General features: G+C 38.1%; 1 protein-coding gene across 3 annotated transcripts in view; it reads left to right on the forward strand.

Moving 5' to 3' along the window:
* The window catches only part of FUT9 (fucosyltransferase 9), a 100,656-nt gene extending 87,164 nt beyond the window's left edge, over positions 1-13,492 (forward strand). For all 3 annotated transcript variants that reach the window (XM_027633933.1, XM_027633931.1, XM_027633932.1), the window contains exon 2: positions 11,506-13,492. In XM_027633933.1, coding sequence (XP_027489734.1) covers positions 11,514-12,593 — 1,080 coding nt within the window. In that variant the 5' untranslated portion in view covers positions 11,506-11,513 and the 3' untranslated portion in view covers positions 12,594-13,492. The remainder of the gene's footprint in view (positions 1-11,505) is intronic.
* The last annotated feature ends 435 nt before the right edge of the window (positions 13,493-13,927 follow it).

A 13,927-nucleotide genomic window follows, 5' to 3' on the forward strand; every position in this document is an offset into this window, starting at 1 on the left:
TTCTGTCCCACAAACTCAACTGTTCTGATGCAAATTTAAGTCATAGTTGTCAAATACCTGTTCAAATTTTCATGATACTGCAAGAATTACTTTGTCTTTCTAGGACTTGATTTCCACCCCTTCTTTACTCCACATAAGGCAGTTTCACTAATAATTTTGCTTGTAAAACTCCAAAAGATTCTTTAGGAAAAGGCATTTCAAAAGTGAAAGTATTGTTATCACTAGAGCAGCATTTTATTTTACTTGCATGGTTCTTTCAATTGGTATAGATTTTAATGTATTTTATTAAAGAAGGGGAAACTTCATTACTCTCATGCCATAGGTATCTGTGAGATATAAAATGATAAACGCCTAACTCAAATTAAATTCCACTCAACTAAACTCAGATTAAAGTGATAGAAGAGCCAGGAAGTCCTCCTACCACTTTGTTGTCTGTCCTATATATAAGACTCATCAGGGTACCAGAAGGCTCTAATTGCCCTGGTAAAACTCTTCTGTCCTTCAGCAGACCAATGTGCTTGTCAGTGAGATAAAGAATTCCTAACATTGTTATTATTGTTTTCAGTTAAACTCTCTTTATGAGAACTTATGATAAATATATATTCTAGCAGGAATTCTATTTACTTTGGCTGAGAGTAAGTCTTTGTGGTACTTTAACATTTGTTTTGTGGGACATTTGACCTCAACTGACCACACAGACCAAAGGCTGCACTCAAAAACTAGCTTTTTGTGCTGAGCCTTAGCAGGTCTAATCCTTAGCCCAAAAGCTTCATTAGGATGACTAGACCACCTACCTAATGTAGGAAATCAGATAGGCACCTAAGAATGGAGGCACACACCACAAAGCAGTGGGAGGCTGTCCAGAACAGGACTGGGATGTGTGTTCTTCCATCCTTCAGCAAGACACATACAGTGCTCTGAAGGACTGAATCCTCCTTGGAATTTGTAGCTGGGAATCCTCACTTTAGAGCAATGAGGTAGAAATTGGGGAATAACAGCTTTTGAAACACAATCAGAAAAGCACTCACACAAAATACAGACTGTTTTTTGTGATCTTTCCAACGAAGGAGATTTAAGCTGCCTCTTCCACCGTCTCTTTACAGGGTTATAAACAGTATAGGGAAGAAAGCTGAGTCTACGCTCTACTGTTGCAGATGTGCCCTGGGCATAAGTCATTAGGGAGTCAATAGGCAGGAGGCAGAAAGAGGTCAAGGGAAAATAGTAGTGCCTTGATTAGCATCTAGGCCACCAATGAGGATGAAAGGATTCCTCACCTCTAACCCTAAAGCTCATCACACATTGTAAAATCAACATCCATTGCTGTCTAGGAGCTAGAAAATCGTTAAGGAAATTGAAATATCAAGCCCGAATCACTCATGCTCAAGAAAGATTCATATCTAATAGGTAATAGCTTCAATTGCTGCAAAAAGGACTTTATCCTATGCCTGTTTCTTTTAAATTCAGACAAAAAAAAAAAAAGCAGCTGCTACCACTGCATTTAGGATGGAGTCTGCTCTTGCAGGCACATCTATATCCTTAGGCTTGAGAGCTGGGGTAATAGCTAGTTTATCGATTTTGAATGGCCTTTCCCTGTGAAGAATGAGCCCCTTCTGGGGATATGCTGACACCAGGCAGCTAAGAGCACAGGAGTCTGTAAGGCAGAGGGCCAGAGAGAGTTTAAGCATTACCAGCCCTAAGAAGAGAAGTTTTCAGGGTTGGATTTTCAGAACCAGATATCAGAATTTCTCTTGATCCCTACTAGTAGTGCCTGTTTCTGATTTGGGGCTTCTTAGAAGTAAGGATAGCCTAATCAACCAGGAGTTTAGATCCCTCATATTCTTTTAGTCAAATTAGTCCTACCCACATTTGCTAAACTGTGTTAACTGCATGGATTCATAGGCTGTTTGAAAAGGCCTGCCATCAACTTTCTTTACACCGGTGTCCTTAAAAGAATGCAGAATTAAGTAATGCTGACCTGGTTTTTTTACACTTTTTCAATTTATTTCCTTTGCTCCCCTGCTTTTTCCTTCTATTTCCTCTTAACTATCTCTGCAGACTTTCTTTAGAAAGTTACATTCTGGGTAAGATTGCTATACAAATTCTTCCTCATATATTAAAGAAAAAAGAAAACTTTCTTTCCAGTTTTTAAATACCTAGTTTTAATATGTACAGTAAAGTTGTACCAGAGAAAGACCATGGGCTACAAACCATAAGATGGAAAAAAGACTGCTTGGCAAAAGATATAGTAAAAAAATTTACATTGAGTTGTTACTGTAGTGGCAAAAATTTTGCTAATTCATTATGGATTTTTTTCTCTTTTCAGAGTAGAATAATATATGACACTAAAAACTCATAATTGAACATTAGAATCAACTGCTTTAACCTAACACTGCAAATATTTAACTCCACTTTATAACAAGCATAGCAGGAAGACATCAAACTAAGAAATAGCAAATAGCTTGAGTCTTTTCAAATGAAGTATAATCTCTGCACTGACTGCTGTTCTGCTTTGTACAATGTATTGTCAATAGCCCGTGCAGAATATTCTTCACTCTCATATTTTAACCTTGAGAGTTGCTTTCAGAGACATTGGTGTATATGTTAACCCAGAAAGGAAGTAGTAAAAAGAAAACATCACCTTAGAACACATAGAACATGGTTGTAACTACTGGAGGATATTTTTCAGAAATTTGTTCCTTCAACCCATTCCTCTTTCTCAACTGAAACGTTTCTTTTTTTTTCTTTCTTTTCTATGGAAAAAGTCTTTTCAGTGACTTTTGTTAAGCTTTACATTTCTTAGCTTGTTATACTAGTAGTTCCAGCTCTCTGACCTTCCTTTTGTTATGCACACAAAGAGACACTCCAAGAAATTAACGACTGGTTTCTCTCAACTGCAATTTTGTTTTCTCAGAAGAGTGTGCAATTTGAGAGGCTTAGGGATTATTTTTGTTGGTTTTATAATATTTACTATCTAAAATATGTATTATTTTTAAATATGCTTTCATTCTTGTTATGTGAGGTTTTAGGTTTGGGGAGATTATATTTTTGCTTCTGTTTGTGTGCATGCATACCTTTAAAATTCTTATTAGGAATGTTTCTGAATTTACTTTGTGGGCACTTGGATCAGATTCTTAAAACTCTTCAGTTCTTGTTTTCAGTGTCCAAACTTGACTAATCTTTATAGTGAGTTACTAATTTGTTTGCTTCAGAAAGACACAGCATTTCATTTAAGAGTCTTTTTTTATAATCACCTTCTATTTTACACCTACAGCTTATTTCTTTGAAATGTTTAGCACTACCAACACAAGTCAGCTTGAAAACTTAACTATTGATACAAAATTGGAAAATGATTGGTGCTGTTTTTCCATTGTTTTAATTTAGTGTTGGTGTCCTTACAAGTGCTTTACAATCCATCACTGACTTAGATTACACTTTTCCCAGATGGAAAATAAGCAGCCATTGGTTTAGGCACCCAGTATCTTATGATATGGATTTGTATTCTCTATACACAGACTTTAACCTGAAGTCTTGAGTCACTGATGGGCTTTCAAGAAAGCTAGAACAGTGAGGAGCTCTGCTCAAGGCATTTAGACAACAGTGAGCAGAACCTGGATAAGGACTCTTGGCCATCCTGAGTCCTGTTGATCAACACTTAGTTACATCTTTGTTCAGAATAGTCAAGAAACACAGTTCTGTTTGTAATATTTGTAAAGCAAATGCCCATCCTTCCACCCTGTGAGGAAATTAAAAAAGAAAAAAAAAAAAAAGAAAAAAAAAAGAAAAATCTTATTTGCAAATATGGATATAATTTTTAAAAAATGGCCTATAAATCATCACCTCTCTTCTCCACTTTGACTATATTAGTAAACAGCATTCTCACTTTCAGCCACAGGGCAAATTGAAACTAATTTGAGCACTTCAGTTGCTTTCTTTTCTCTCTAGGGTAGTTCTCCCTCTAGCATCTAGTATCCATGGCACATAAGACTTTGCAAATTAAAGCAAGAACACTGACCAGCATCCTAAAAAAAACAGTTGCATCAGTACAGATCCCAAACCCAGGGGTATAATGAGTTTCTTGAGGAAAAGATGCTAGGCAGGCAGAGAAGTGAAATGTTAAATAGAGATCAGATTATGGGGATTTTATGGTATTTCGTAGAAGCCTCTCAGGCTTTCTTTCTGACCTACAGAGCCATCTCAGGAGTTATGTTGCCACTGGCAAAATCCTCCAGATCTATGCAGTTGCATCTGAAAAAAAAAAAAAAAAAAAGCAACATTAAATCCCAATCAAAATTTTGGGCTTGCTTATGCAGCAAGATGCAGCAATGTAACTGCACACAGCCTCTAATCATATCTACACAAACAGCTGGTGCTTAGAACTCCAAAAGACTTGCTTTACCACAGAACTAATATACTCTCCAGTAAGTGTTCAATATTATAAGCAGGTATCCTCTGCTCTTTCCTGATTCTGATTTGTCTGTTTCGCATGAGAAGGTGTTTTTCCATTGTACTAGGGAACTATGTATTAGGAAATCAGAAGCACCTGTGATTCTTGGATGGGGAGTTTAGCTTATGTGCTCAGGAATGCCTATGGTTCTTCTGCAACTTCATGCTCCATCTTGTTTGGCTTAGTTCTCACTATTTTCACAGCTACTGTGAGTTGATTAGAACTTTTGGATGGTCTGGTGACCATCACAAATACATAGCTTGCGTGCAGGTATGTTATCCATATTTAGTTGGCTAGCTGCAGTTTTACAAACCAGTCACAAAGCTACTGAAGAGCTCTTCTGCAATTCTGGCAGAAATAGAGAGAACAGCAGTTTGCTGTTCCTAAACCACATGGAAAGAAGGGAGGAAGAGACCACTTGCTTTTGGAGCAGCTTTTCTTCGATCAGCTTGGTTTTGTGCAGAGCCTTTTCAGAGCTTTTGAAAAAAAGCACAGAGTGGCTTGTGCTGCATAACTAGGATGAGCTTTATATTCAAGAAGATAAAAAGCACTTTCCTGGCAAGGCAGATAAAGTTTGCTACTAAGCTACAGTGGTGAAGAACTCTATTTTCATAGCTAGCACAGAACTGAAGGCCACCACCCTTTTCACAGATTGCCACTGATCATAAACTAGCTGTGATGTGGACAAGCAAATGTGGAAGTTAAGGTAAAAAAGGTTCTGTCTCTGTATGTTACCAAGGCTGGCAATGCTGCTGAGGTTCTGATGGCTTTGCATGCATTTATTTTCCAGTTGTGCCAGGGAAGGAATGAAGAATGCTTATGTACCCTCTGAGACAAACTTAAAAGCTCATAATTAGAAAGCAACACAGCTGCCACATGGAGTGTCCTGACACTAGCACCAGGTTGTCTGGAAAAGTTTCTTGCTGATAAGACTTTATTTTTTTTTTTCCGTATGTGGCAGTGGGGGCGGATATTGGGTCACTCCAGTACGTACTGCAGTTCTGTAGCCATTTCTGTCTGCTATTCTGAGAGACTCAGTCTGAGACATTAGTCTCTGGTTAATGTCACAGAAAGAATCCACTGAGCTGTTGCATAAGCAGCTAGAGAGTGACAGTGTGTGACTGCCATGGGGAGAAGGAGAAGATAGATGACAGCCACAGGGGAAGACTGGGGGCTGCTGAGCCATTGCAGAATGGTGTGTTGCACAGCAATTTGGAGAAGGAAGCTGAGAATAGGGTTTTCTTCAGCAAGGCTTGAGGGGTCAAGACTCAGTCACAAAAAAGCAGCAGTACCCCACCTAGCAATTGATAGGAAGCTTTAGGCTTAGCCTTTGAAAATAGGGACTTTGTTGTTGCTGTTGTCCACACAATTTTTCACTTTCCTTCACATTTTCACTGTGTACAGTGTGGCTATTTTGTAATTTGCATGACAACTTTCAAGATGGGGATATTTTTACTCATTTATTCAGTGATTTTTTTGCAGTTTTAGATTGCCAGTTGTATTCTTATTAGGTGTATGTTATAAAAATCTGTGATTTTAATGATATTATTTATTAAATTATTATTATTTATAAATTATTTATTCATAATAATATTGTTATTGCATTATTATTTATAAAGCTGTTTATTTTATTAATACTATCACTGAACACAAGGCTGGAAGAAATCAAGTGAGGTCATCTTGTCCAGCCCTAGGACCTGGAGGCACAATCTGATCTCTCATTGCTTAGTGGTGCTTGTCTAACCTGTTCTTACCAGTCTCCAGTGATAGCTTTGGCACCATCCCTAAGGAATCTATCTTAATGGCTACCTGTCCTCGGGGTGCTCTTAGATTATTTTTCTAAAACTGTTCAAAGTAAAAATTACCACTGCTGAATAAAAAGCTTCTAAACTGTTCTCAAAGTGCAAAACTGGAGTCTGAGGAATTGAACAAATAACCCAAAAACAAAGGAGGTGGAAAGGGGAAGAAAAAGAATGTTGTAAACAATAGAATAAAAATATGCAGTCTGAGATCAGCAGCTCATTCAGCTTTTAGCCTTTTAACTGTATGCAGCTCTGTTTAGCCTTTTCATACTGGGCTGTTTTCAGAAATCTGTGGACAGGCATGGAAATGTGTGGAAGCAAGCCTGTGTCTGCATAGTGGGGAGGAAAAAATCCACCATTCTGGTTGTGACAGAGGAGGCTTAACTGAGAGTAGTGAGAGTTAATTCCAATAAAGAGAAGCACTCTTCAGTCTTTGGAGACCTAAAGCAAAAGCAGTTTGGAGCATGCCCATACAGCAGTGACTTGGAGATAAGAAGTCACAGGATGGCTATCCTGAGACAATCAAATTTCCTTTTAAAATACAGGTGAAAAAACTCCAGCTAATCGGGAGCATGGTCGAAGAAAATACAGCTCTTCACATAAATGCAGATATGCAATGTCCAAGACTGGTAAAACATGCCAGAGGACAGGGAGAACAGTTTCAAGTGAGCCTTCTTCTAACAGTAACAATTGTTTACCTGTCAGTCCTATCAGTTCCCTCTGCATTCAACTGTCCTTTTATACTCCTGGAGTATCTACCTAGTTAGCCGTCTGCTTCTAAATGGGTCTCTGACACCTCTGTTATCCTCAGTGTCCTTCTGCTCTTCAATCAAGTCCACCTTAACAGAAACACCCACTCTGATCCCGGGAGTCATCCTCAGACACTATCTTGAGGTTGTTAAGTATTTCTACTTGAGTGATCCTGAGACCAAGTGATGATCAAGACAAAAGGTAGCCCTGAATGCTTAAGAATTCTAGGATGAGTAAAGTGGTGATTTTTTATTCATTATTCAGCGTCCATGCTTTCAAGAATCTTGGCTTCAGCTTTCTTTTAAAATACTGTCCTTTTCCTTTGGAAAATCTCAGTATTAGACTAGTAATGAATGTTATATACCTGCAAGTAGTGATGTATTTTGGGCTACTGGCAAAACCCTGAGAAACCAGGGAAATTGCTGTAAAAATATACCAGGGGCATTGATATTATTGACCAGCAATGTTGCATTTTCTCCTGCCTGCAGTGTTACATAACCAGAAAAAAACCCATAGCTTTTCTTTCTGGAATGATTGAGAAGTCCCAGTTGCAATGAAGACATGATAAAACACTTTCCATAAAATTCTGTTTTGTTTCTTAATGAACACAATGCATTCAGAAAATAGACATATTTTTACAAGACTTGCCTGGTACACTTGGTGTTAACATTGCTGGTACCCCATAACTATCTCCCATTTTTTGTTGCTGCTAAATGGAGTTGCTTGCTGATGGAATGCCAAGTTTTGCACTTAAAAAGAGCCTTGCTAAGTTTTGTATGGAGAAAAACACTCTTGTACTGATGAAATACTATACTTTTAACTTGGGAAAAAAGCACCTAGAAAATACTTGCTATGCCATAACACTCTGAAACATACTTTATAACAAAACTATCAAAAGCACCGAATTCTTCCAGCTGGCAAAAGTCTCGGTAAACACGTCTCTTTGACAAGGTTTTCTTTTCAGAGTCTGGCACGCATGGGGGAGGGGATCTGCAAAAAGGAAATTTGTGATTCTGTGGTAGAAGGAAAGCCATGAAAGAGGAAGGGTGAGCTAAGGTTACTTGGCTGGATGTCTTGTAACAAATGTCTCCTCAGTGTCACCTTTATAGTGAGAATTACAGTGGAAGATTGATCATTATCTTGGGCAAAAAAGAGAAGAAGGAAATAAAGAAATATGGAAAAGTCTTCAGATTTTGGAGAGTATTGTGAGGAAATATTCTACAGATTTTAGTGGACCATAACCTATATGTCCTAGCAGTACCGACAAGCTACTTCTCAAGAAAATCCCTTCTAACCCAAACGATTTTATTATGCTGTGAAAATAGTGTTTCTTAATAAGTGTTTACCACATACCTTCACTATACTTAACTGCTTCCTGACTGTGTACAGGACTCAGTCCCAAAAGCCATGAAAGCAGAGTTTACTGTTCTATTCCACAACTTCCTCAGTCTGCCCTGTGAAGAAACATAGGCCCCTGAGTTCAAAGAACAGGAAAGCTGTGAGAGGAAACCAATCCACAAGGGACAAAAATAGGTAAACCCACCTGTTTAACATTGTGAGATGTTAATACTGGTACTCGGGGTAGCAGAGGCAACAAGCATTTATCTTCACATTGGCACTACAGTTGAAAAGCTTCCTACACAAATGCAACACTCTGGACACACTAGAATTTCAAGCAGAGAAAAGTATACAGGATGTCTGATCATTTTCTATGTAGCAAGAATTGCTATGTGATGATGCAGGGGGGTTTATTGGTTAGAAGAAGAGCTTAGTGTAAAATAATCCCTATCAGAGGGACTTGAGTCAAAAGGCTTTTAACTGGAGGGCGGCTATGTTACAAGGCACAATGTTAAAGTCCTTTTCTGATTTTTCATCACACTTTTCAATTCCTAGAAAATGATCAGTCCCTGTGAATAGACACCTCTCCCAATCTATTGTCAAAACTCAGCTCATGCTTTCTGTTTAGTGAAAAGTTGTACCTATTCTGTGTGTTGGTTTCAATAACACAGAAACAAAGAACAGCATTACATGAATATCAGCTCAGCCTCATGTTTTTTCTTCGAGTTTTATCTCCTAGAGTTGTTCAACCTAAATCCATTCTTCCTCAGAGATTCCATTCTTGCTTTCGCTGTAGTAAGGCAAGGAAGTAAGTAAGCAGTCTTTGGATCTCTCTCCCTTCTAGACATATTTGCCAGCAACAATCAACATAGGCCAAAAAAAGCCAATGTGGTCTTGCTGTAAAGCCACATATTTCATTCAGAGGGATTTAAACTGATGATGATAAGTGGAAAAGCCACGGACACAAAAGTTCCTCTTCTTTACTCGCCTCAGGATCATTTTGCTGAATGTAGAGAGGACCAGCTAAACTATGTCCTGAGAAAAAGGGCTTAGACAAAAACACCAGACTCAACATACCACTTACATTTTATATACCTGTATTAGGTGTTTGTGCCCAGGTGCTGACAGTGGGGACTGCCAGATGACCTCTGTGGAGAGCAGCCAGGGCTGCCCCTGTGCCACACATGGCCAATTCTAGCATGCTCACACACACCCACTGTAGGGCACGGCTATGCCCTGCAGCCAAGGTGGTTGCACCTCTGGGAAAGTGTGGGAATGAGGGGAAAAATGTGAGAAACAACCTTGTGAGCACCAAGGTCAGAGAAGAGGGATAGGAGGAGGTGCTCCAGGCACTAGAGCAGAGATTCCCCTGCAGCCCATGGTGGCCTGGGGAGGACCCCATGCTAGAGCAGGAGGACATATAGTGAAGGAACTGCATCCCATAGAGAGCCCAGCTTTTTTTCCTGAAGGAACTGTATCCCATCAGAAGGACACATTTTGGAACAGGGGAAATGTGTGAGGAGGAAGAAGCAGCTGAGAGGAATCATTGCAGACTGATCACAAACTCCCATGCCCCATCCCTGTGCACTGCTCAGGGGCAGGGAGGAAGTGGAGGAGATGCGAATGAAGGAGGAATTTGAGCCTGTAAAGTTGAGGGGGCAGATATTATTTTAATTTTTGTCTTTGATCTATTTTAAATGGCAATAAATTACATTATTTTGCCCCAAGATGATTCTGTTTAGCCTGTCACAGTAAGTGGTAAGTGATCTCCCCGTCCTTACTTCCACCCATAAGAATTTCGTCTTATTATCTCCATCTGTTTTGTTGAGGAGAGGGAGTGAGAGAATGGTTGGATGGGTGTCTGACAGCCAGAAAAGGTTGACCCACCACAGTAACTAAACCCAGGACTAAGACCATTTGCCTTCCCAAAACAAGGGGAAATATTGTGGAAAATTCCCTTTTCCTCAAGATACAGTGTTAGAGTAAAGCTAAGCATGACATTCCCTCCTCTTTCCTTTTCCTCAACAATGAATGTGAAAACATTTCCTTTGTAACTGTAGTGCTACAGTCACATATTAGTTTTTACACTCAGAAAAGCAGAAAAGTTATGTGGTGTTAATAGATCTCTGAATCACATTCTACTATGTCTTCATTCTGAATTTAACTACTTATTTCACAGGTAGGAGGAGATGAGTTATGAAACTGGTTTAAAAGGCCTGAAATTCACTTTCTGCTTTCTGTGACTACATTCAGGAGCAAAGGTTAGCAATAAACAACCCCTGACTTTGTTAGCTTTCACAAAAAACATATGGAAGAGAAGTTCTGAAAAGAGATTGATCACTTCTCTCAGGAAGAGACAACCGGAGAGAGGACAAAGGAGGCTATATAATAAAGTCCTCATCTCTTTTTCCCTGTGGAAAAAAACAATACCTCACAAAGATGCAGCTATCTCTACATTTCCTAATTTTTAACACAGGACTGTGGCATAAAAACTTAAATATGTAAGGACATCTTCTTATTCTTTTTTCTTTATTTTTCTCTATGTGGGAACTATGTGAGGCTGCACAGGGGAAGCCTCTATTGCTGCTTTCCTTCTCTAGTTATTTTAGGAGTCCTTTGGAGAAGACATAAATGTTCATCCCTATGTAGCCATAAGGCATGAACTAGTTTTCTAATAACAGGCTTACTGATTACAGAATTAAAGTTCTAGTTTCTTTCATTTTCAATCCTCTAATCCTATATCCTCCATATACACAAAAATATGAATGGAATGCCAATGTGCAGCATGTTATTCCTTACACAGACACAAAGATAGAATCAAAGGGTAATTGTGTCTGTATTGTGTGTCTCAAATGCTTGGCCTAGGTTCGAAGCAAAAAAAAACTTCTCAATATATATACTGATTCACATCAAGTATGAGATGTATTAAAATCCTGGTTTCAATTAGTGTCAATGATCTTTTAATGTGAAGAGGAGAAATATTAGCACTTTGCCATGAATGGCAAGAAAGAACTCATGCCCTCTCCATTCAAAGGAAATTTCTGAGGTTACAGATCATTGCTATAGAAGTTCTATTCATTTTGATATCTGATTGCTTTAACAGGACATATATATATGTAATTCAATACCTGATGTTATTTTATCTCTTTCTCTTCCTCTCTTTTTTCTCAGAACAAATTATGACATCGACATCTAAAGGAATTTTCCGGCCATTTTTTATTATCTTCATTGTCCTTGGTTGTTTCATGGCATTTATATTAATTTATATCAAACCAACAAATAGCTGGATTTCTGGTCCTATAGAATCAGCCAGTTCAGTTTTGAAAATGAAGAACTTCTTTTCTTCCAAAACTGATAATCTTAATGAAACTACTGTTTTGATCTGGGTTTGGCCATTTGGCCAGACATTCGATTTAACATCCTGCCAAACAATGTTCAATATCCCTGGGTGCCATCTGACTATTGACCGCTCGCTATATAACAGATCCCATGCTGTTCTCATTCATCACAGAGACATTAGCTGGGATCTGACTAATTTACCTCAGCAAGCCAGGCCACCATTCCAGAAGTGGATTTGGATGAACTTGGAGTCTCCAACTCATACTCCACAGAAGAGTGGCATTGAACACCTATTTAACCTGACTCTGACTTATCGGCGCGATTCAGATATTCAGGTGCCTTATGGCTTCATGATGGTTGGTACAAGTTCCTTCACATTTGAAGTACCAAGTAAGGAAAACTTGGTCTGTTGGGTTGTAAGTAACTGGAACCCCGAGCACGCTCGAGTCAAGTATTACAATGAGCTTAGCAAATACATTGAAATCCATACCTACGGACAAGCCTTTGGAGACTACGTCAATGACAAAAACTTGATTCCAACTATCTCCACTTGCAAATTCTACCTTTCCTTTGAAAATTCAATCCACAAAGATTACATTACTGAGAAACTTTACAATGCTCTTCTGGCTGGATCAGTACCAGTTGTACTGGGCCCTTCCAGAGAAAATTATGAGAATTACATTCCAGCAGACTCTTTCATACACGTGGAAGATTTTCTCTCCCCCAGAGAGCTGGCAGAATATCTTTTGATGCTTGACAAAAATAACAAGATGTACCTTAGTTATTTCAACTGGAAGAAGGATTTTTCAGTGCATCTTCCTAGGTTCTGGGAATCACATGCATGTCTTGCTTGTGATCATGTGAAAAGACACCAGGAATACAAGTCCATTGGAAATTTAGAAAAATGGTTTTGGAATTAATTTGTGTGTGTGTGTGTGTGTGTGTACTTTTTTGAAGAAGCCAGAAGGAACTTCAGTTCAAGTGGAGAGGAAAGGAAAAGAGAAAAAAAAAAAGGAAGGAAAAGAGAATATTTTGTCATGGTTTATCAGCTGTTCCCTCTTGGCTATCCTATTTATATTTTGTAAGAGATTTTAAAAGATCAGCAACAGTAGTCATCAATACTTAGTTTCAAATCATAATAGACATACTAATTATGTGCACTGAAGAATATTTGATTGTTTATTGTGAATTTAAAACAAAATTTCCCACATTTTCCGTGAAATATGTCCCAGTCTTACACTCCAAGTAGTCATTTTTAACAATTGTTTTTTATTTTTAACATTACATTTGCTGTTCAACCTATTTGGAAAATGAGGAAACAATTTTTAAATGCCAGAGAAAACTTTAAGAACATAATTTGCTGTTCCAGTCTAAAATGTGTGTAATATATCAAAAGACAGTAAAGTTTCATGTGTTCATTTTACATTTTAAGAGCACAGTAAAGTACAATACCTACCATTACTGAAGTGTCATTAACTGCCCCCCTTTTTAAGGGTAATGAACTATAGTTTTTTAAAGGTATTAGAATAGTAGACAGTTTTGGTTTCTAAAAATAAGATGTTTCCTAACAAATAGTCCCATTAAGTTGCTTGAAGAATATATCTGTTCTTACCCTCTGAAGAAACAATGTCAGACACAGAGAAAATGACCAATCTTAGAGACCAAAGCCCAGATTCATCCAATTTTTGTTTTCAAATGCAGCATGCCCTTGAGCCCCATTGTGTCTCAAGTATTATTAATGTGAACCAGGGCTCTAAGTGGTGTTACATCAATACAGAGATAAAAGGATTTTAATAAAGGTGTTTGATTACATCAGCCTCATGAACTGAATTCAGCTGGTAATAATGGATTTTTGAAATAGCTTGCTGAGAAATTTTAGGAATTTCTCTCGTATAGTTTCTTGAATAATAGTGAATTTTTCCCCAATTCTGTAAATACCTGTTGAATGTTAATTGTAGCAGAAAATGTGATGTTATGACTCATGAAAGGGGGATAAAATGACTAAACAACTAATTTTCTGAAAGAAATATGTTCAAATTCAGTAAATAAGCTATCAGGCTGACATATTCAACCTTTCAGCTTACTATACTAATGAATTTTGGGGTCTGAGAATCTTTTATATGAAAAAATGCACTATTCAGAGCAGCAGTTTGCTATCAATATTTGATAATATGAGTAGGCTCTTAAGTACTAAATTTGCTCTAATAGCAAATACGAAATTGTGGTTATTGTCATGATTGTTTAAAATGTCTGC

This window comes from Corapipo altera, unplaced genomic scaffold, assembly GCF_003945725.1.
Source record: "Corapipo altera isolate COAL_440 unplaced genomic scaffold, ASM394572v1 2b, whole genome shotgun sequence".
NCBI lineage: Eukaryota > Metazoa > Chordata > Aves > Passeriformes > Pipridae > Corapipo > Corapipo altera.